Source organism: Vipera ursinii (assembly GCF_947247035.1).
Source record: "Vipera ursinii genome assembly, chromosome: 2".
Taxonomy (NCBI): domain Eukaryota; kingdom Metazoa; phylum Chordata; class Lepidosauria; order Squamata; family Viperidae; genus Vipera; species Vipera ursinii.
The window spans coordinates 24,574,515-24,596,271 of NC_139513.1; the positions used below are offsets into that span (position 1 = coordinate 24,574,515).

At 45.6% G+C, this 21,757-nt stretch overlaps 1 protein-coding gene across 1 annotated transcript; it reads left to right on the forward strand.

Annotated features, from left to right (window-relative positions):
• The first annotated feature begins 1,192 nt into the window (after nucleotides 1-1,192).
• LOC310636309 (zinc finger protein RFP-like) lies at nucleotides 1,193-20,072 on the forward strand. The gene is made up of 7 exons (XM_083356036.1): nucleotides 1,193-1,687; nucleotides 2,701-2,796; nucleotides 3,909-4,139; nucleotides 5,661-5,683; nucleotides 11,079-11,194; nucleotides 18,365-18,397; nucleotides 18,742-20,072. The coding sequence occupies exons 1-7, from the start codon at nucleotides 1,259-1,261 to the stop codon at nucleotides 19,251-19,253; spliced, it is 1,440 nt and encodes a 479-aa protein (XP_083212162.1). The 5' UTR covers nucleotides 1,193-1,258; the 3' UTR covers nucleotides 19,254-20,072.
• The last annotated feature ends 1,685 nt before the right edge of the window (nucleotides 20,073-21,757 follow it).

A 21,757-nucleotide genomic window follows, 5' to 3' on the forward strand; every position in this document is an offset into this window, starting at 1 on the left:
GCCTGAGAGGAAGAGAGTAACTTACTGGCTCAAAATCACCCAATCTATTGTCAAGCCTAGGGCTGGAGTAGAACTCAGTCTCCTGATTCTAGGCCAGCATGTTAACCACTATTCAAGTGTTGGAAGACTGAAGAACTGTAGAACTGAACCCCAACATGGGAAGGGAGAGAAAACCTGTAAGTTGCAAATGGGATGGAACAGAATTCTCCCCCACCACCACCACCACAGATTTTTCTCCAACTATAGACCTCATCATGTCCCCCTATTGGCAATGCTGAGAGCAGTCTCCCCCAGTTGCCCGTCACCTCTGAGGAAGGAATGAAGGAACCTAGAATTAAGGGGAAAAAATTCCTAATAGAATAATTAATCAGTGGAACGGCTTGCCTTCACTTGTAGGTGCTCCATCACTGGAGGCTTCTAGGAACAGACTGGACAGCCAATTGTCCGGAATGGCATAGGGCAGGGGTCTTCAAACTTGGCCCTTTTATGACTTGTGGACTTCAACTCCCAGAATTCCTCAGCCAGCAAAGCTGGCTGAGGAATTCTGGGAGTTGAAGTCCACAAGTCATAAAAGGGCCAAGTTTGAAGACCCCTGGCATAGGGTTTCCTGCTTGTGCAGGGGGGGGTGGACTAGAAGACCTCCAAGGTCCCTTCCAACTCTTATTATTCTGTTCTGTTCTGTTCTAAATGCAATTTGCCAGTCTCTTCACCACCCCATCCCCATTTTCCAGCAGGCAGCCGGGATGGAGGACGGGAACGCGCAGCCGCCTAACTTGAGTAGCCGGCTTGACGTCGACCAAGCTCTTCCTCCGGGGGCTCGAACAGAGGGGTCAGCCCACCCCAGACCTCTGCAGCGCGGCTGCTTCATTGGCGCTGCGAGCCCCTCGCATCGGCCGTGCGGAACTGAGGCGGGTGCAGCGACAGTTTCCGCAAAGAGATGCTTTGCAGGCTTCGGGCCTTGTTCCAGACGCGCCTGACTGAACTCAAGGGGGGGCAACTGCAGCAGCTTGCGCCTTCGGCCACCTGGTGTCCCTCCCGTCCCAAATCCACCCCGATTTTGGAAATCAGGGTAAATAGACGGACTGACCAAGCCAGCCCCCCCCCCCTTCGGCGGCAGCACAGAGAAGGTGACGTTTCTCCGGCGGGCGGAGCGCGCAGATCAGAGAGCCATTCTTTCCATAGTTCTTGTTCATCTGCTAGCTAGACTCTACCGGTACAGTTGATCCGGGGACAAGGAGGGGGAAACCACTCGGTGGCCATGGAGAACCCGGTGGAAAGCCTGCACAAGGAAGCCACTTGCTCCGTGTGCCTGGAGTATTTCCGGGACCCGGTTTCCATCCCTTGCGGCCACAGTTTTTGCCGCGCCTGCATCACCCAGTGCTGGAAGGACCAGAGCACCAACTTCTCCTGCCCGCAATGCCGGGAAATTGCCCTGCATAGGAATTTGAGACCCAACCGAGAGCTGGGAAACGTGGTGGAAATCACCAGGCGGCTGAGCTTGCACGCCTTGCAAGGGGCCGCCGGGCAAGAAGGAGAGGAGGGGAGGCCGCTGTGCGAAAAGCATCAGGAGGCGCTGAAGCTCTTTTGCAGCGAGGAAGAAAGCCTCATTTGTTGTATCTGCAGAGAGGCGCGAGCCCACCGGAGCCACACGGTCTTCCCCATCGAAGAAGCCGCCCAGGACTACAAGGTACCAGGAGGCGCGCGCACGCGCGCCCTCTGCCCCGCACAAGGTTTGCGCGCGCTTGGTCTCCTTCCGGGCATCTCCAGGTCAGGTTGAAAGTCCCTGGAGGCTGGAGGAGAGCAAAATCTTCCTCTGAACCCTGTCCCTATTTCTCCTGCCTGCATCCTGCCTCGATCTTTTGAGCAGGTGTGGAAGCCTGGGAACAACTCTTGGAATATTTTAACAGCTAGGTTTGCCACCTCCAGTGAAAAATACGGATCCCTTTGGTAGTTACAGATAAAAAAAAAATTACAGGTAGTGTTCTGTACCAGCCTGCTACCGGCCCTGCAGAAAAGGCAGGGACAACCCCTTTTACAAGAAGGCAAGAGGCTGGAATTACGCCTGCCAAATTTATTGCTACAAAAACAAACGGAACAAGACAAACCAAGAAACAGGAGCTTTAAGAAACAGGAACTATCCAAGCGGTTGCCTTCAGCAAACCAGCCCTCCCAGACATTCCCCTTAAATACAGTTCAGGGCGTGGCCTCTCTCTGCCTCCTTCCGAGGTGCCCCATTGCCTTCCTCTGTTTACTCCTGATTGACTGCCTCCTGCGTCGGGCGTCCTTGAACAGGGCCAGATGTGGGTCATCTTCATCCACACTGTCAGGCTCACACAGCTGGGTCTCCGTCGTGACCAAGTGGGAGGGGCCCGGCTGAGGGCTCTGTGGAGCCTTAAGGCCATCATCAGCAAGCTCTTCAACACCCCCTGCTTTTTCAGATAACCCCACCTTTTTGCCCTTGCCATTTCTTTCAAGATGCTTCTCGAAGTTTTAGAAATCTTTCCCATGCTCAACCACCTAATTCCTGATGTGATGCAGAATCACAACCCCATCACGAGTGATTATCTGGCGGTCTCTGAGCCACCCATTAACCAAGTTCTACTTTGCATAACATTTTCAGCCAGGTATTGCTAATCTGAGGAGGAAAGGGGACAATTGATTATAACTAAATAATTTAAAACTCAGCTTCTCTTTCTTTAGAAAGAAATTGAATGCCGTCTGCAGAAACTGAAGGAAGAACTAGAGAAACTTCTTCGACTAAAAATGGCTGGAGAGGTTAGACATCAGGAATCTCTGGTTAGTATATAGACTTTGTTGTCAAGATTTCAGGGGCTTGCTGGATGCTTAAATTCTCCCCTCCCCCCTCCCCAAATGCTCTTTCTCTACTCTGCTTCTCCCACCCCAGAAGTTTGCTGTTCTGTTTATGTAACACCAGGTTTCGTTTCCCTTGAATTCTTTATATTTTGGAAACAGTGCAGTTTGATGGAAGCACACTAATTCCCACAATGGAAGAATAACAATAACAGAGTTGGAAGGGACCTTGGAGGCCTTCTAGTCCAACCCCTTGCTCAAGCAGGAAACTCTACTATTTTAGACAAATGGTTGTCCAATCTCTTCTTAAAAACCTCCAGCGTTGGAGTACCCAGAACTTCTGAGTGGATCGAAAGAGCGGATGGAAAAGGTGGCAGAGTTAGCAAATATGATAAAATTGACTTTTTAATTAAAGGAAATAATTTATCTAGTTTTCTTTCTACTCAGAAACCACTTTTGGACTTTTTTTGCTTGAAACTGTAAAACAGTAAAACTTTGATTTTAGGTTTTGATGATTAGAATGATTTTGTAATTAAAGAAATGGCTTGAAATACCGTGAAATATAAAGCAAAAGTTTGAAGTTACATATTTTTGTAATCTCCTGCACCAAAGGAAATTGGAAGTCGTTGTCATTTGCTTCTCTCTGCACTTTTTCCCTTTCCCTCCGTTTTTTTTAACTTTTCTTTCTTCTATATTTTAGCTTACAATGAAACTTAAGAAAACATTTTAAAAGAAAACAGTACAATCAGGGCTTTTTTTGTCATAGAACGCTCAGAATGGAGTTCCGGCACCTTTTTTGGATGGAACCTTGTAGGGTAGGCAAGGCAGGTTGTATGACATGTGTGAGTTCCGGCACCTTTTTCTTTTACAAAAAAAGCACTGAGTACAATTCTTGGAGTTTTGGGCTGTCTCTCATCCTGACTGTGACCTGGCCTGACCAGCTGCTTTGCCCATCTTGACAAGCCGGGTTCAAGGCCCAATAACTCAGATCCTTGCCTCTTATTTTAGGAAATTGCATCCGGGCATCCAGTGACTGCTTATCTTCTGAAAGCCTTTCCCTGCCCTTTTCTCATATGCATCTCTCTATCATACTACAGAATCAAACAGACACCGAGAGGCAAAAGGTGGTGATGGAATTTGAACAAATGCACCACTTTATGGATGAACAAGAGAAGCTTCTGCTGGCCCAGCTGAAGGAGATGGAAAGGGAGATTGTCAAGCATCAGAAAATATATGACACGAAGGTTTCTGATGAAATTGTTGCTCTTACTATCCTGATTGATGAGATAGAAGAGAAGCTGGAGCAGCCAGACAGTGAATTCCTTCAGGTGAGAGGGGTGGCTTCAGAGGGGAACCTTGAAAAGAAGGTGTGCCAGACACATTGTGAGGAAGCCTTACATAGCTGCCCTGTGTGATGGGATGGACCGGGGTAGGCAACCATGGCTCTTTTATGACTCATGGACTTCAACTCCCTGCTGACTCAGGAATTCTGGGAGTTGAAGTCCATGAGTCATAAAAGAGCCGAGGTTGCCTACCCCTGGGATGGACCCTCTTCACTGGAGGTGTTAAAAGAGGCAGGATGGCCATCTGTCAGAGACACTGTAATTGCAGATTCCTGCACTGGGATTGGGGTTTGACTAGATCAGGGGTAGGCAACCTTGGCTCTTTTATGACTCATGGACTTCAACTCCCAGAATTCCTGAGCCAGCCCTGGATCTGGGAGTTGAAGTCCACAAGTCATAAAAGAGCCAAGGTTGCCAACCCCTGGACTAGATGATCTCAAGCTCCCTTTCAATCTATATATTCTGTGATTCTGTTATATAAAGGAGTAAATAGAGAATTCCACTTGAAGGAATGGTTTTGGATATAGGTTATGATTCGATTTGAAGAGGTTATTTCTCAGTTCCTACAGAAAAGTCCACAAAGAGGAATACTTTTGGAAATAAAAAAAAATCTATATTCTAAAAGCACAGACAGAAATAGGCACCTGCGTGACTATCCCGTCTCCTGCCTAACCCACCCAAATCCCTAAGCAACAGAAGTAGAATTTCTTTCTATCTTGATTACCATTTTGTATGCATTGTTTTTTTACCCCTAATCCTCATAAAGCAATTTTTACAAAAAAAATAATCTGCTAATAACCTGAAACCAAAAGCTTTTAATTCTTTGTGTTTGTTTATTATTAGTATATCTGTATTCTTGGAGAGAATTCATTGCTAGTATTTCAGATCAAAAATGGAATTGGGGATTGTTTTGATTTCAAAAATTCCCCTATCTTTACTTAACAATCAATGTCAGTCCATTGCAGATACTCTCTGGCGAAATCTGTTTTTGTGCTGCAGTGGTTTGCATGCACGCTGCTTGGACATTTAAATGTGTAACATCAATAATGTCGAATGAAAAAAGTTAGAACGTGACTGTTGTTGAGACTAACATTTGATTTTTCACCTCATCCTTCCTGACCCGCAAAGCAATATAATGTTTTGTATTGATGTGTTGTTGTATGCATTTAACATTTCATGCCATCTGAGAACATACTATAGAAATAGCGAACAATATTGTTAGATGTATTTTTTGCTAAAATTTGCTCTACAAGTTCCCCCCCCCCCATGATCACCAACCTTAGAACTGTGTATTATCCTATGCTTTCATTCCGATTCATTCATTTTTCCACCGGGGTCCTTTTCCTTATAATGATTAGAGGACAACCTAAAAGCAGTCGCATCAATTTCTCAAATATACTTTCTCTGTTCTTCAGATATAGTGGCTCTAATGAGAATCAACTGTTATATTCATTGTCATGCAGAGTTCCTGTCTTTCTCTCCCCTCCCACACTTCTCTTTCTCTAGGATATCAGAAGCACATTGTGCAGGTATGTGGCTTCACACACACAACTAGAGGCACATTTTCCTCAAAGGTGCCCTTGCTTTTTGGGGGGGCAGATAGTTTGCCTTTGAAAGCTTTTGGCTTCTGCATTAGACGTTGACCTATGCCAGGGCTCTTCAAACTTGGCCCTTTTATGACTTGTAGACTTCAACTCCCAGAATTCATCAGCCAGGCACGCTGGCTGATGAATTCTGGGAGTTGAAGTCCACAAGTCATAAAAGCCAAGTTTGAAGAGCCCTGACCTATACAAAGGCTTTTCTTTACAAGCATGATCGTAGGCATGGTCCTTGACCAGCAGAAATCTAGCCTGGCCAAAATATATATATATATTCTGCCTCAGTGATGTGGTTGGTGGCTGTTTCTGCCTTTAAAGAGTTTTCATGTGGGAAAGTAGTTGGTGAATTGTCCTGGTTTTATTTCCCCTCCCATGGAGCATCCTTAGCCAGCAGGAAAATCAGCCACCATATTCTTAACATGTGATGCGTGGGCTTGGACAGATTCCTGGGATAGAAGTTTTAGCTGCTTTTCAAGCTTCCTGAGTGATATAGGCCATTGCAGTAGATTTTCTCTGCCTATGTATCCTATCACTTTCAGCTATTTCTGGTAGGGCACTAAACCAGTGCCTCCAAAATGGTCTTTCTGATAGGTTGCACATGCACTGCAGGGGAGTGAATTTCCATTTTGCCGTAAACTCCTCCCCTTCCTACATGACCTTATACCCAGGCTATTGCTTGGATAATGGCTTAGCTGTCTTCTAGAAGAGCTCTAGATCCATATTCAAAAGTAACCCCCTAACAGGTCACAGGGCAAACAAAGGGATGTGGGGAACATCAAGAGAGCAGCCTCTCGCTTTGATCTATGCCGTGTGCTGTGCATGCAGCCTGTCTGTCTGTCAGGCAAAGCAGTAAGAAGTGCACAGGGAAGGGAGGTTGGTACCGGATTGTGGCCAGCAGCCCCTGTGTCTGTGACCTGTCGCTCAAGCTGAAGGCAGAAGTCTTTGACAATTTCACCCCACCAGTGTCCCAAGTTAATAAGTGCCACAAAGTGCAGCAAGAGACTGTGTACCATCAGCCCTCTGAAGTAGGCCATGGAACTCTCCCTGCCACACATAGAACAAAACCTGCGTGCAATCCCTTATCAGCAGAAGTAGCAGAAAACCTATAACACGTTCATTTGGAACAAAACCAGCGACAAACAGCTGGTAGAAACCCTTTCCCTTTAAATTAACCAATAGGCTAGTCCTGTGGTGGCGAACCTATGGCACGCGTGCCACAGGTGGCATGCAGAGCCCTCTCTGTGGGCATGGGCACCATCACCTGAGTCCTAGGCCTTCAGCTGGGTTGTAAAACCCTTTTTGCTTTAGGGCTCCGCCATCATGTGCAAAAAAAACCCAGGTTCAATCAATCAATTTCAACTTCTCGCGGGAAAAAAAGATCTTGCAAAGTTGGAATTGATTGATTGAACTTTTTAGTTCCACCCAGTCTGCCATTATCACCACAGCCACACCCACCCAATTGCCACAACCACCCAATTGGCCACAACCGCCCAGTGGGCCATGCCCACCCGGCACCCGACGATACATAAGTGGGTTTTGGGTTGCAGTTTGGGCACTGGGTCTCTAAAAGGTTCGCCATCACTGGGCTAGTCCATTTTTTTAAACACAACTTTAGTACTCTTGCAAAAATAAGTAGTCTTTAAAACGGTCTAGAACTTTTCCAGGGAAACACAGTATTATAATGTAAGAAGTCTCTGTAAAGCCCAGTCAGGCAGTAAGGGAGCAGATACCTCTGTGGCTTCTGCCATCTTCTACACTGTGGCCCAAAGGTCCATGAAGAGCAGTGATGAGAAGTGAGAAGGTATCTCTGCAGCAGACTAGAATGGCCAAGAGGAGCTAGGCAGATACCAGTTCATGAGTCTACCATCACCAACGTTGGACGCTGTTGCTATAGCAAGTCTTATATTGGAAAGAGGAAAACTAAAATGGGAACAGTTAGATAGGATATCAGCTGCCTTCACGGTGGACTGAGATGAGATGGAAGGCAGCATTGTTAGGATATGTTCTGAAAAACGGGTTAGCAAAGCATCTTGCTGCAGAGACACAAAGATTTATTTATTTATTTATTTATTTGTTTGTTTTTATAAACCGCCCTTCTCCCGAGGGACTCGGGGCGGTGTACAGAATAAGGTAGGCATACAGAATGAACAATAGTGAAAACAAACAATAGTAAAATACAAAAAGATGGGTCCTTCTTGTCAGTTCTGACTACTGTAACTAGGTAGAGATTCTGTTGATCAGCCATAAGTGTTTTAAGAGCAGAGTCTAGAGCAGGGGTAGGCAACCTTGGCTCTTTTATGACTCGTGGACTTCAACTCCCAGAATTCCTGAGCCAGCATGGCTGGTTAAGGAATTCTGGGAGTTGAAGTCCACAAGTCATAAAAGAGCCAAGGTTGCCTACCCCTGGTCTAGAATAACCTGGGGGTTTGAGCTTTCAAAGCACGAGTTCTGTCTCTGGAGTCGCCACTTTAGAATTTGCTATTTTGCTTCTTTTCCGGGGTTCACCCAGGTCTGCTAACTCCATTGAAGGAAGCTTTTCTTACAGTAATATGGGGGAAAAACATAATCAGAAACTGGGAGGTAGATAACCAGGATGGCATTTCAGAGAATTCTTGTCAAACATTTCTACAGTAGTTGCTATACAGTACTCAGGCATAGCTGGGCAAATTTTGGAAAGAGGAAAGATTTGCTGGTCATTTTGAGAGCATGTCCACACAGTTCTAATCAATGTCCTAACAATCCTAATTAAGACTACAATTCTACTTCATACTAATAGCAGTGTATATGCCGCCATTTGGACGGAAAGTAAAAATAGGTGAAAAGTAGGACACGCAGGAAACAAGGAAGGACCGCGTGTTGTCCACGTATTCACGAATAAATTTTCTAGGTACAAAATGATGCATTGAGCCATGAAGAAATGATACAATGCCACAGATGAAAGAGACATGAAAAAGGGCACGTTATAGATAAGATAAGATAAGATAATCTTTATTGTCATTTTTTTACTGTGGGCACAATGGCACACATCAAAAATGAAATTTAGTTGCCCGCTCTCAAAGTGAAACACATACATGACACATACCTAAACATACTATACACAACATATGTATATATACATAACGAATATGTTATGTAGATTAACTAAGAAAAACACCAATTCTACCCACAGCAACTATAAACGTCATTTCGATGGATAATCAGAAAGAAGAGTCTCTATTGTTTGGAATATTTTTTTTCCTTTAAGTGCTAGCAATACAGAGACAAAGTCGGCCTCTTTGAAAACATAGTACTGTCATTCTACTTTGTGCAAAAATATAGAAGGAACAGTATAGCATGAGATAGGAAGTTACTAGTTGAAAGACATAGAAATAATTTACTGCTCCTCTTTATGGTGCAATGGTTAAAATGCCAGTCTAGAAACCAGGAGACTGAGAGTTCTAGTCCCGCCGTAGGCATGAAAGTCAGCTGGATGACTTTGGACCAGTCTTTCTTTCTCAGCTCAATCCCCCTCATAGGGATTTTTTTGTGGGGAAAATAAGGAAAAAAGTACTGGGCATGTTCATTGCCTTGAGTTACTTATAAAGTAATAAAGATGGGGTAAAAATCAAGTAAATGAGTAAAGTAAGTAAACAAACAAATAAATAAGCTACAGCCCACACTGGGCAAAGATATGGCACTTTCTTAGGCCTTGGGTGACAGCTCATACTTGCAAACAAACTACTATTGTGCCTGAAGCATTTTTTTCACAGGCAAATAGAAACAGCAGGAAAATGGCATCAACTTGGGGACTGGATCCAAACATCTATTTTGCACCCATATTTATATCAATAGCACCATCACTAGCCATTAATGACCCCACCCACCCCAAAATCAGACCCAGTCACATTATGCCTCAACTTACTATCGCAACAACTTATGACTATAATTCAAGGCTTAATTATGGTTGTAACTTGAGGACGGAGAAGGAGAGTGCAAAACTTGGGTTGAAACTTAACATTAAGAAAACCAAGATCATGGCATCTGGCCCTCTCAATTCCTGGCAAATAGATGGGGAAGAAATGGAGGTAGTGACAGATTTTATTTTCCTGGGCTCCAAGATCACCGCAGATGGGGACTGTAGCCAAGAAATTAAAAGACGCTTGCTCCTGGGGAGGAAAGCCATGGCAAATCTAGACAGCACACTAAAAAGCAGAGACATCACCCTGTCAACAAAAGTGCGTATAGTCAAGGCTATGGTTTTCCCAGTTGCAATGTATGGCAGTGAAAGTTGGACCATAAGAAAGGCTGAGCGCCAAAGAATTGAGGCCTTTGAACTATGGTGCTGGAGAAGACTCCTGCGAGTCCCTTGGACTGCAAGGCGATCAAACCGGTCAGTCCTAGAGGAGATCAATCCTGACTGCTCTTTAGAAGGCCAGATCCTGAAGCTAAAACTCAAATACTTTGGCCACCTAATGAGAAGGAAGGACTCACTGGAGAAGAGCCTCATGCTGGGAAAGATCGAGGGCAATAGAAGAAGGGGACGACAGAGAATGAGGTGGCTGGATGGAGTCACTGAAGCAGTAGGCGTGAGCTTAAATGGACTCCAGAAGATGGTAGAGGACAGGAAGGCCTGGAGGAATGTTGTCCATAGGGTCGCGATGGGTCGGACACGACTTGCAGCTAACAACAACAACTTGAGGACTACCTGTAGTAGTACTTTAACAAATTAGATAGATAGATAGATAGATAGATAGATAGATAGATAGATAGATAGATAGATAGATAGATAGATAGATAAATGCACTGCCTTTACTACTGGGACTCCCATTAACCATGATTAACCCTCCATACCAAGTCAATGTGTCAGAAATCTGGGGTAGGAGGGAAACTGCTTGAAAAAGGTAGCATATAAATCTTTAAATACTCTGGATCCAAGCCAGTGATAGGATAGTAAAAAAAAAGAGAGAGAGAGAGAGCAAACAGTACATTGATATGGGCATCAATTTAATTTATAGTCAATCCAATTCCTTGGATCTAGACTGCTGGTCATCCCCCAAAAAAGTATCGATGATGTTAATTGATGTACAGCATCTGTTAATAAGGTGGGGCAGTTCATTTATTATAACTTGGTTCACAGGTTTGCAGATCTTGTAGGGTTGCAAAAGAAAAGGCTGTCATTAGAATATTAGAATATTAATACTGCTAGTAAAGCAGCTCGACTCACTTCAGAAAAATTTCTCTTTTTCTAAACAAGAGTCATGCCACCTTTACTGACAATATTAACCAACTTAATCTCCACAGACATCAGCACCATGAGGGAAAAATGATCTGATCCTTCTCTTTCTAGGTTTGATAAGGAGCCCTTCCAGGTCCCTGAGGGGATGCCACTCAAAATGGAAAAGAGACTAGAAGAGTTTTCGGAGAAAAATACGGTGCTTGCAGAAATGCTGAAGAATCTCAAAGGTACTAAAAATCTGCTATATGAATTACGATTATACATACATAGGATTCCCCCAACCAGCTGGCTTTACTTTTTTTAGGATTTTCTATGACGTTTCCTCCAGTTTTTCTGCCTTTTCCTCTGATACCTTCAGATAGCTATAGTTAGTGCTTGGCTTACAACCATTTGTTTAGTGACTGTTCAAAGTTACAACAGCATTGAAAAAAGTGACTTATGACTGATTTTTCACATTTACCGTATATACTTGAGTATAAGCCGACTCGAGTATAAGCCGAGACCCCCAATTTTACCCCCCAAAACTGGAAAAAGTTATTGACTCGAGTATAAGCCGAGGCTGAGAAATGCAGCAGCTGGAGGCTGGATCCCCCTGCTGAGATGAGAGAACGGGGTGGCAAGCCGCCGAGAGAATGGGGCGGTGGAGTGCTCCGCCGAGAGAATGGGGCGGCTTGCTGTTCTCTCGGTGCAGCACGGCAGAGGCTGGATCTCGCGAAAGAAGTCTCCGCTGAGCGAGAGAATGAGGCGTCTCGGTGCCCATTTTCTCGGTGAAGACTTCTTTCAGGGGATGCAGCTTCTGCTGCCCCTTTCTCTCAGCTGCCCAGTGGAACAGCTTGCCACCAGAAATCAAGAGTGCTCCATCACTGGAGGTTTTTAAGAAGAGACTGGACATTCACCTGTCTGAGATGGTATCGGTCAGTGGTGGCGAAACTTTTAGAGACCGAGTGCCCAAACCGCAAGCCAAAACCCACTTGTTTATCACAAAGTGCCAAGGCAGCATCGGCATTCTGGTGCCCTCGGGGGAGGGGACAGGGAGGTGCCTCTGAGTGCCGTCTCTGGCACGAAAAAAAAGGGGGAGCAAAAAATGGGCCACCGTACCGCAAGGCACAAAAACGCCAACCGCCGTGCCGCAGGGTGCAGATACAAGGCACCGCATCACGTGAGAACGGGGCTGGGCTAGTGAGTATCACGCAGGCACTAGCCCCGCCCCCTTTGCAGCATGTGCCTGCTCGTGGCCCCGTGCGCGCATGCACGCATGTAAAATGCTTCCCCCTCCCTTTTCTTCCAGTCCACCAACCAACAAGGACCTGCTGCTGGCAGTGGTGGTGGCGCACGTGCCAACAGAGAGGGCTCTGAGTGCCACCTCTGGCAGGCGTGCCATAGGTTCACCACCACTGGTATAGGTCCTCCTGCTTGAGCAAGGGGCTGGACTAGAAGACCTCCAAGGTCCCTTCCAGCTCTATTCTATTCTATTCTATTCTATTCTATTCTATTCTATTCTATTCTATTCTATTCTATTATTCTATTCTATTCTATTCTATTCTATTCTATTCCATTCACTTTCTATATTTCTATTCTATTCTATTCTATTCTATTCTATTCTATTCTATTCTATTCTATTCTATTCTATTCACTTTCTATATTTCTATTCTATTCTATTCTTATTACCATTCTCTATTCTATTCTATTCTATTCTATTCTATTCTATTCTATTCTATTCTATTCTATTCTATTCTATTCTATTCACTTTCTATATTTCTATTCTATTCTATTCTTATTACCATTCTCTATTCTATTCTATTCTATTCTATTCTATTCTATTCTATTCTATTCTATTCTATTCTATTCTATTCTATTCTATTCACTTTCTATATTTCTATTCTATTCTATTCTATTCTATTCTATTCTATTCTATTCACTTTCTATATTTCTATTCTATTCTATTCTATTCTATTCTATTCACTTTCTATATTTCTATTCTATTCTATTCTATTCTATTCCATTCACTTTCTATTCTATTCTATTCTATTCTATTCTATTCTATTCTATTCTATTCTATTCTATTCTATTCTATTCACTTTCTATATTTCTATTCTATTCTATTCTATTCTATTCTATTCTATTCTATTCTATTCACTTTCTATATTTCTATTCTATTCTATTCTATTCCATTCACTTTCTATATTTCTATTCTATTCTATTCTATTCTATTCTATTCTATTCTATTCTATTCTATTCTATTCTATTCTATTCACTTTCTATATTTCTATTCTATTCTATTCTATTCTGTTCTGTTCTGTTCTGTTCTGTTCTGTTCTACGTTCTGTTCCAATCCATTCCATATTTTCTGTTCCATTCTGTTCCACTGTCAGAGCCCATCGGAGGCAACCCAGTCAGCCCAAACAGGAGTTACACTAAGGCTATGCAGCCTCTCCTCTCAACCTGAACCCCTCCTTACCTTTCCTTTTATCTGCATCCTATTTTTAACTGCTGGCTCTGCCCTGCCCTATTTTGTCCTTGAGCACTCGTGAGCTCATCAAGAACAGAAGGTAACCGTGGTTGGAAAGGCAGGGCAAGATCTGCAAGATCCCCATTTGCATTTGACTTTGCCATCCCATCTGGTTCGAGATAAAACACCACACACACACACACACACACACACACACACACACACACACACAGAGAGAGAGAGAGAGAGAGAGAGAAAGAGAGAGAGAGAGAGAGAGAGAGAGAGAGAGAGAGAGAGAGAGAGACGCACACCTCAGCAAAAAAGAAAGAAAGAAAAAGAAGTATTAGAAGAGGCAGAGAGCCCCTGTGGGTAGGAGTGAGGATGGGGAGAAACAGCAAGAAGACCGGGTGGGGTGGGGTGGGTTAATCACTAAACCTTCCAGTGTTTAACCAAAGCAGCTTTTGCATTTGTCAAGCTCTGCTAGCAGGGCACTGGACGGGCCTGGCGGAGCTGCTGAAGGTGAACGGGAGAAGGTGAGTCTTCGCCGAGAAAATCTCAGCGCCCATTTTCTCGGCGAAGACTTCTTTCGGGGGATGCAGCTTCTGCCGCCCCTTTCTCTCAGCTGCCCAGCTAAGAGAAGGGGTGACAGAGGCTGGATCCTCCGAAACAAGTCTCCGTGAGACAAGAGAACAAGGCGTTGGAGCGCTCCGTGAAGTGTGGGGTGGGGAAGCTTGCCGCCCATTCTCTCAGCGACGAAGACTTCTTTCGGGGGATGCAGCTTCTGCCGCCCCTTTCTCTCAGCTGCCCAGCTAAGAGAAGGGGTGACAGAGGCTGGATCCTCCGAAACAAGTCTCCATGAGACAAGAGAACAAGGCGTTGGAGCGCTCCGCGAAGTGTGGGGTGGGGAAGCTTGCCGCCCATTCTCTCAGCGACGAAGACTTCTTTCGGGGGATGCAGCTTCTGCCGCCCCTTTCTCTCAGCTGCCCAGCTAAGAGAAGGGGTGACAGAGGCTAGATCCTCCGAAACAAGTCTCCGTGAGACGAGAGAACAAGGCGTTGAAGCGCTCCGCGAAGTGTGGGGTGGGGAAGCTTGCCGCCCATTCTCTCAGCGACGAAGACTTCTTTCGGGGGATGCAGCTTCTGCCGCCCCTTTCTCTCAGCTGCCCAGCTAAGAGAAGGGGTGACAGAGGCTGGATCCTCCGAAACAAGTCTCCGTGAGACAAGAGAACAAGGCGTTGGAGCGCTCCGCGAAGTGTGGGGTGGGGAAGCTTGCCGCCCATTCTCTCAGCGACAAAGACTTCTTTCGGGGGATGCAGCTTCTGCCGCCCCTTTCTCTCAGCTGCCCAGCTAAGAGAAGGGGTGACAGAGGCTGGATCCTCCGAAACAAGTCTCCGTGAGACAAGAGAACAAGGCGTTGGAGCGCTCCGCGAAGTGTGGGGTGGGGAAGCTTGCCGCCCATTCTCTCAGCGACGAAGACTTCTTTCGGGGGATGCAGCTTCTGCCGCCCCTTTCTCTCAGCTGCCCAGCTAAGAGAAGGGGTGACAGAGGCTGGATCCTCCGAAACAAGTCTCCATGAGACGAGAGAACAAGGCATTGGAGCGCTCCGCGAAGTGTGGGGTGGGGAAGCTTGCCGCCCATTCTCTCAGCGACGAAGACTTCTTTCGGGGGATGCAGCTTCTGCCGCCCCTTTCTCTCAGCTGCCCAGCTAAGAGAAGGGGTGACAGAGGCTGGATCCTCCGAAACAAGTCTCCGTGAGACGAGAGAACAAGGCGTTGGAGCGCTCCGCGAAGTGTGGGGTGGGGAAGCTTGCCGCCCATTCTCTCAGCGACGAAGACTTCTTTCGGGGGATGCAGCTTCTGCCACCCCTTTCTCTCAGCTGCCCAGCTAAGAGAAGGGGTGACAGAGGCTGGATCCTCCGAAACAAGTCTCCATGAGACGAGAGAACAAGGCGTTGGAGCGCTCCGCGAAGTGTGGGGTGGGGAAGCTTGCCGCCCATTCTCTCAGCGACGAAGACTTCTTTCGGGGGATGCAGCTTCTGCCGCCCATTTCTCTCAGCTGCCCAGCTAAGAGAAGGGGTGACAGAGGCTGGATCCTCCGAAACAAGTCTCCGTGAGACGAGAGAACAAGGCGTTGGAGCGCTCCGCGAAGTGTGGGGTGGGGAAGCTTGCCGCCCATTCTCTCAGCGACGAAGACTTCTTTCGGGGGATGCAGCTTCTGCCGCCCCTTTCTCTCAGCTGCCCAGCTAAGAGAAGGGGTGACAGAGGCTGGATCCTCCGAAACAAGTCTCCGTGAGACGAGAGAACAAGGCGTTGGAGCGCTCCGCGAAGTGTGGGGTGGGGAAGCTTGCCGCCCATTCTCTCAGCGACGAAGACTTCTTTCGGGGGATGCAGCTTCTGCCGCCCCTTTCTCTCAGCTGCCCAGCTAAGAGAAGGGGTGACAGAGGCTGGATCCTCCGAAACAAGTCTCTGTGAGACAAGAGAACAAGGCGTTGGAGCGCTCCGCGAAGTGTGGGGTGGGGAAGCTTGCCGCCCATTCTCTCAGCGACGAAGACTTCTTTCGGGGGATGCAGCTTCTGCTGCCCCTTTCTCTCAGCTGCCCAGCTAAGAGAAGGGGTGACAGAGGCTGGATCCTCCGAAACAAGTCTCCGTGAGACGAGAGAACAAGGCGTTGGAGCGCTCCGCGAAGTGTGGGGTGGGGAAGCTTGCCACCCATTCTCTCAGCGACGAAGACTTCTTTCGGGGGATGCAGCTTCTGCCGCCCCTTTCTCTCAGCTGCCCAGCTAAGAGAAGGGGTGACAGAGGCTGGATCCTCCGAAACAAGTCTCCGTGAGACAAGAGAACAAGGCGTTGGAGTGCTCCGCGAAGTGTGGGGTGGGGAAGCTTGCCGCCCATTCTCTCAGCGACGAAGACTTCTTTCGGGGGATGCAGCTTCTGCTGCCCCTTTCTCTCAGCTGCCCAGCTGAGAGAAGGGGGTGACAGAGGCTGGATCCCCCGAAACAAGTCTTCGCTGAGAAAATGGGTGGCAAGCTTCCACCGCCCCATTCTCTTAGCGGAGGCTTGCAGAGGTGGCGGCGGAGCTGCGCGCGCAGCTCTCCAAACCGCCGCAGCCCGTTTGGAGAGCTGCTGCCTTCGTCCATGTTTGATGAAAGCAGCAGCTCTCCAAACGGGGGTAGAAGTTCTTTTTTGTTGTTGTTGTTGACTGGAGTATAAGCCGAAGTGGAGTTTTTCAGCCCAAAAAGTGGGCTGAAAAATTCGGCTTATACTCAAGTATATACGGTAACAACCGTTGCAGCATCCCCATGGTCACACGATCAAAATCTGGATGCTTGGCAACTGATTCATAGTTACGACGGTTGCAGTGTGTCCTGGGATCATACGATCCCCTTTTGCGACCTTCTGACAAGCAAAGTCAGTGGGGAAGCCAGATTCATTTAGCAACCATGTTACTAACTTAACAACTGTGACAAGAAAGGTCATAAAATGGGGCAAATCTCACTTAACAACTGTCTCCCTTTGGAACAGAAATGTTGGGCTCAATTGTGGTCATAAGTCAAGGACTTCATGTAAGTAGGCATTCAGAGTTCTCTCGTCAAACGCTGACTTCACTGGGTTGCTCTAATACCATAGTATATTTCTTGAAACCTTGGAGGTCCCTTTTTTGCAGTCATATCCTGACTACAATCTAGTTAGCGCTCACTAGCTGTATTTTGTGGTTTCTATTGGACAGAAAGGGACGCGGTGGCTCAGTGGGTTAGGACGCTGAGCTTGTCGATCAGAAGGTCGGCAGTTTGGCGGGTCAAATCCTGAGTGCCGCGTAGCAGAGTGAGCGCCTGTTACTCGTCCCAGCTTCTGCCAACCTAGCAGTTCGAAAGCACGTAAAAATGCAAGTAGAAAAATAGGGACCACTACGGTGGGAAGGTAACAGCGTTCCGTGTGCCTTTGGCGTCTAGTCATGCTGGTCACATGAACACGGAGACGTCCTCGGACAAGCACTGGCTCTTCGGCTTTGAAACGGAGATGAGCACCGGCCCCTAGAGTCGGAAACGACTAGCACACATGTGCGGGGGAACCTTTACCTTTACCTTATTGGACAGAACAACAGGGGGAAAATAATCGAGCTTAAAACTTCTTTTAAAAGTATTACAAAATGCTCAAACAGAACAGTATATTTATTTTTCTCTAGAGCTTCCTGGTGAATGATAATAAGAATCTATGACATATTTGGATTTTATTCATTTCTTTCCATGAAATTTCCTGGTATTACTGCTAATTTCTTTCTGGTTAGAAATGACCTTGTATGTGTAATTTCTATTTATAAACCTTTTAGGTTTCTACAGTGATTTATATATATTTTTTCTTTTGACTTATTATCCTGGAAATTAGTCTTCTAGAAGCACTCTAAAAATCCGTGATTTTAATCTGAATAAATATTATAAATGTGTTTAATGTTAAATCAATATTGCCACTTGCAAAATAGATGTATTGGTTAAGTCAACTAAAAAAATAATTTAATATTTTTTTAAAATACCACCATTATCACAAATTACCCAAATCTCTGAACAGTATTTTTTGGAATATATAGTTTCCCTCAAATCAAGCTCATCACAGAGTGATAGATTTGTTTGTTTTCTTGGTAAAAATATGGAAGTGGTTTAGCACTGCCTTTTTCTCTAGAATATCTTTTTCAACTTCCTGGCATAGTCTATAATCTGGCATTTCTGATAGTCTTATGTTGACATACTGCCCCTGTTTAAAGATCAGCCAAAGTCAACTAAGTTTTAATACAATAAAACAGTATAGGCTTTTTTCCTGGAAAAATTTGCTCTTCAACACAACCAAAATGGAATGTCTTCAGTCATTCATTGCAAGCACATCACATTCTAACAGTTTATTCATTTTTAAAATTAACAGCTTCTTCAAAATGAAATGCCCTTTTTATCTTTTTTTTAGACACTCTGCCCTCAGAACTAGGAACCGAATGGGGTAAGTATGTGACAGTTGAAATAAAGTTTGTTCATGTTTCTTTGGCTCTGCAAGGAAATGATAGCTATTGGTTACAGAAAGATTCGACATGTTAGCTACTTTAATGCAGCAGATTAAGCTTGATGCTTTTACTTTTGATTTTAAATTCTCAACATTCTGTCCGGGTGAATATTGGATGAACTTGGATGTGCTGTAGGTTTACCTTCAATACAGGGAATCCAAGATCAGTCGCAGGTGTTTATCTGCTGTTACCTAACAGGATTATTTACATTATTATTGTTTTGATAAAACAAGTGCTTTCATTTCAATGGTTTCATTCATCCTTTCCCTCTTTCTCCCTGCAGTTAACATAACCCTTGACAAAGACACGGCAAACCCCCAAGTCATAATTTCTGAGGATCGAAAAAGTGCAAGATGGGATGTGACTCGGACTGATGTGCCACATAACCCTAAGCGATTCAAGTCCTCTTGTTGTGTGCTGGGTTGTGAAGGATTCACATCTGGGAGACACTATTGGGAAGTCAATGTGGAAGATGGAGGCATCTGGGCGATAGGAGTAGCCAGGGGGTCTGTGAGGAGGAAGATAGAACTTAAACTCACCCCAGAGGAAGGGATTTGGGCCTTGCAAGGAGATTTTGGCCAATACCAGGCTCTCACCTCACCGGTTACTGCTCTGCCGCTCCTTTGTACTCCCAGGAGAATCAGAGTATTTCTGGACTATGAAAGGGGACAAGTAGAATTCTTCAATGCTGACACAAAAGATTCCATCTTCCTTTTCTCCTCAGCATCATTTGCTGGCGAGAGGATTTTCCCCTTTTTTAAGGTGTTGCTTGCCCAGCTGACTCTGGATGGCTGAAGAGTTTCCTTTGAGGAAGATGCACCCGCATTATATCAAATCTGAATTTAAGAGGAGTTTAAAAGGAGAATTATGCATGTTGAATGGAGTTCTGGTCTGCATTAATAGTTGCAAGTACTAAAAAGCGGAAGTGGTTCTCCAGATGTAGTTAGCGTAGATCAGTGAGATGACTTATTGTGTATATGACACTGAACGTGGATGATGTCTGCACTGTAATGTAGGAAGTGGATTAGAATAACTGATTTTAATTATATGGTAGCCTGTAAAGTTGTGCAGTCTTGTCCCTTCATCAGTTCCTTGTTGTAATAGGTCTTTATCATTTTGTCAAAGAAGATGGCATAAACATTATCTAATGCCTTTCGACCCTATGGACTGAAAAACAAGGTGAAAATAATAAATGGAGTCAAATCAAATGACAGAAGAATAAGTGCTCTACACAAGGCTTCAACATACTTGACTTTGTCTGATTCTAATGATAGAAACTCACGTTGTTTATTCTGATGGATGACGTTTTATAAATTGCCTTCTGCTAATTACTGATTTTATTTTATTAATATCAATGTAAAATTATTTTTATATGTTAGTACTAATCTAATTTGAAAATTCTTGTTCAGTTTCACATGGCTTTTAAATATCTTTTTTATTCCATTTCTTTTGTTTTCTGATTGTTTTTTTACATAAATGTTAAAATAAAATAAACATTAAAAAGCAGGTGCTTCAATACTCGTAATCCTGTATTAGATTTGGTGTCTTGTGAAAAATTTGGAGGAATAAACTACAAATGTCTTTTCTGTGGCAAAGCAAGACTTCCTTTGTGAATTTTTCACTGACTTTTTTTTCCTTGACTTTCACTAATACAAAATTTGTATATATTTTTTTTTTGTATTTTATTGGATTTCTATACCGCCCTTCTCCCTAGGGACTCAGGGCGGTTCACAGGGCATATATAAATAGGTATACAAAAATTAAAAGAAAATTAAACCATGCCCAATTAAAATACAGCAAAAGTAAGATAATAAAACCAATTAAAAACCCATATTCCCCTTCAGGCCAGACCAGCTAACTCGAACAAGTGGGTCTTCAACCCGCAACGGAAGGATCGGAGGTCCAATGCCATCCGGAGCTCAACCGGCAGTTGGTTCCATAGTGCCGGGGCACCCACAGAGAAGGCCCTCCCCCTGGGGGCCACCAGTCGACATTCCCTGACTGGAGGCACCCTGAGGAGGCCCTCTCTGTGGGCACGCACAGGGCAGAGGGGAGTTGACGCCGGCAGCAGGTGGTCCTCGAGGTATCCCGGACCCATGCCATGTAAGGACTTAAAGATCATAACCAAGACCTTGAACCTCACCCGGAAGACAACTGGTAACCAATGCAGCTCGTGGAGCAAAGGTGTAACATGGGAGTACCGGGAAACTACCAAGACAACTCTCGCGGCCGCATTCTGTACCAGTTGGAGCCTCCGAGTGGTCTTCAAGGGAAGCCCCATGTAGAGAGCATTACAATAGTCTAGGCGAGAGGTCACGAGCGCATGAGTGACCGTACACAGGGCATCCCGGTCCAGATAGGGCCGCAACTGGTGCACCAGGCGAACCTGGGCGAAAGCCCCCCTAGTCACAGCTACTATATGGTCTTCCAGGGTAAGTCGTGAGTCTAGGAGGACTCCCAAGTTGCGAGCCCTATCCACGGGGGGGTAAGAGCTCACCCCCCATAGAAAGGGATGGAACATTTTGAATGTCCCGGGATGCCGGAATGTACAGCCACTCAGTCTTGTCAGGGTTGAGTTGAAGTCTGTTCCTCCCCATCCAGACCCGTACCGCCTCCAGGCAACGGGACATCACAGTGAGGGCATCACTGGGGTGGTTTGGGGTCGAAATGAAAAGTTGGGTATCATCAGCATATTGATGATACCCAACTCCAAAACCACGAATGATCTCACCCAGCGGTTTCATGTAGATGTTGAACAGGAGAGGCGAGAGAACCGACCCCTGAGGAACTCCACAAACGAGAGACCTAGGGGCCGATCTCTGCCCCCCTGCCAACACCGACTGCGAGCGTCCCAGGAGATAGGAGGAGAACCACTGAAGAACTGTGCCTCCCACTCCCAATCCCCTGAGACGCCGCAGCAAGATACCATGGTCGATGGTATCGAAAGCCGCCGAGAGGTCTAATAGGACTAGGACAGAGGAATATCCCCTATCCCGAGCCCTCCAGAGATCATTCACCAGAGCGACCAATGCCATCTCCGTGCTGTACCCGGGCCTGAAACCCGATTGGTAGGGGTCCAAATAATCCGCTTCATCCAGGACCAGAGGGAGCTGATGCGCCACCACACTCTCAACAACCTTCGCAAGAAAGCGAAGGTTGGAGACTGGACGAAAGTTGTTCAATACAGCTGGGTCCAGGGCAGGCTTCTTGAGGAGAGGTCTCACCACTGCCTCCTTCAAGACGGTGGGGAAATAACCCTCACTCAAAGAAGCAGATATGACCGCCTGGAGCCAGCCTCG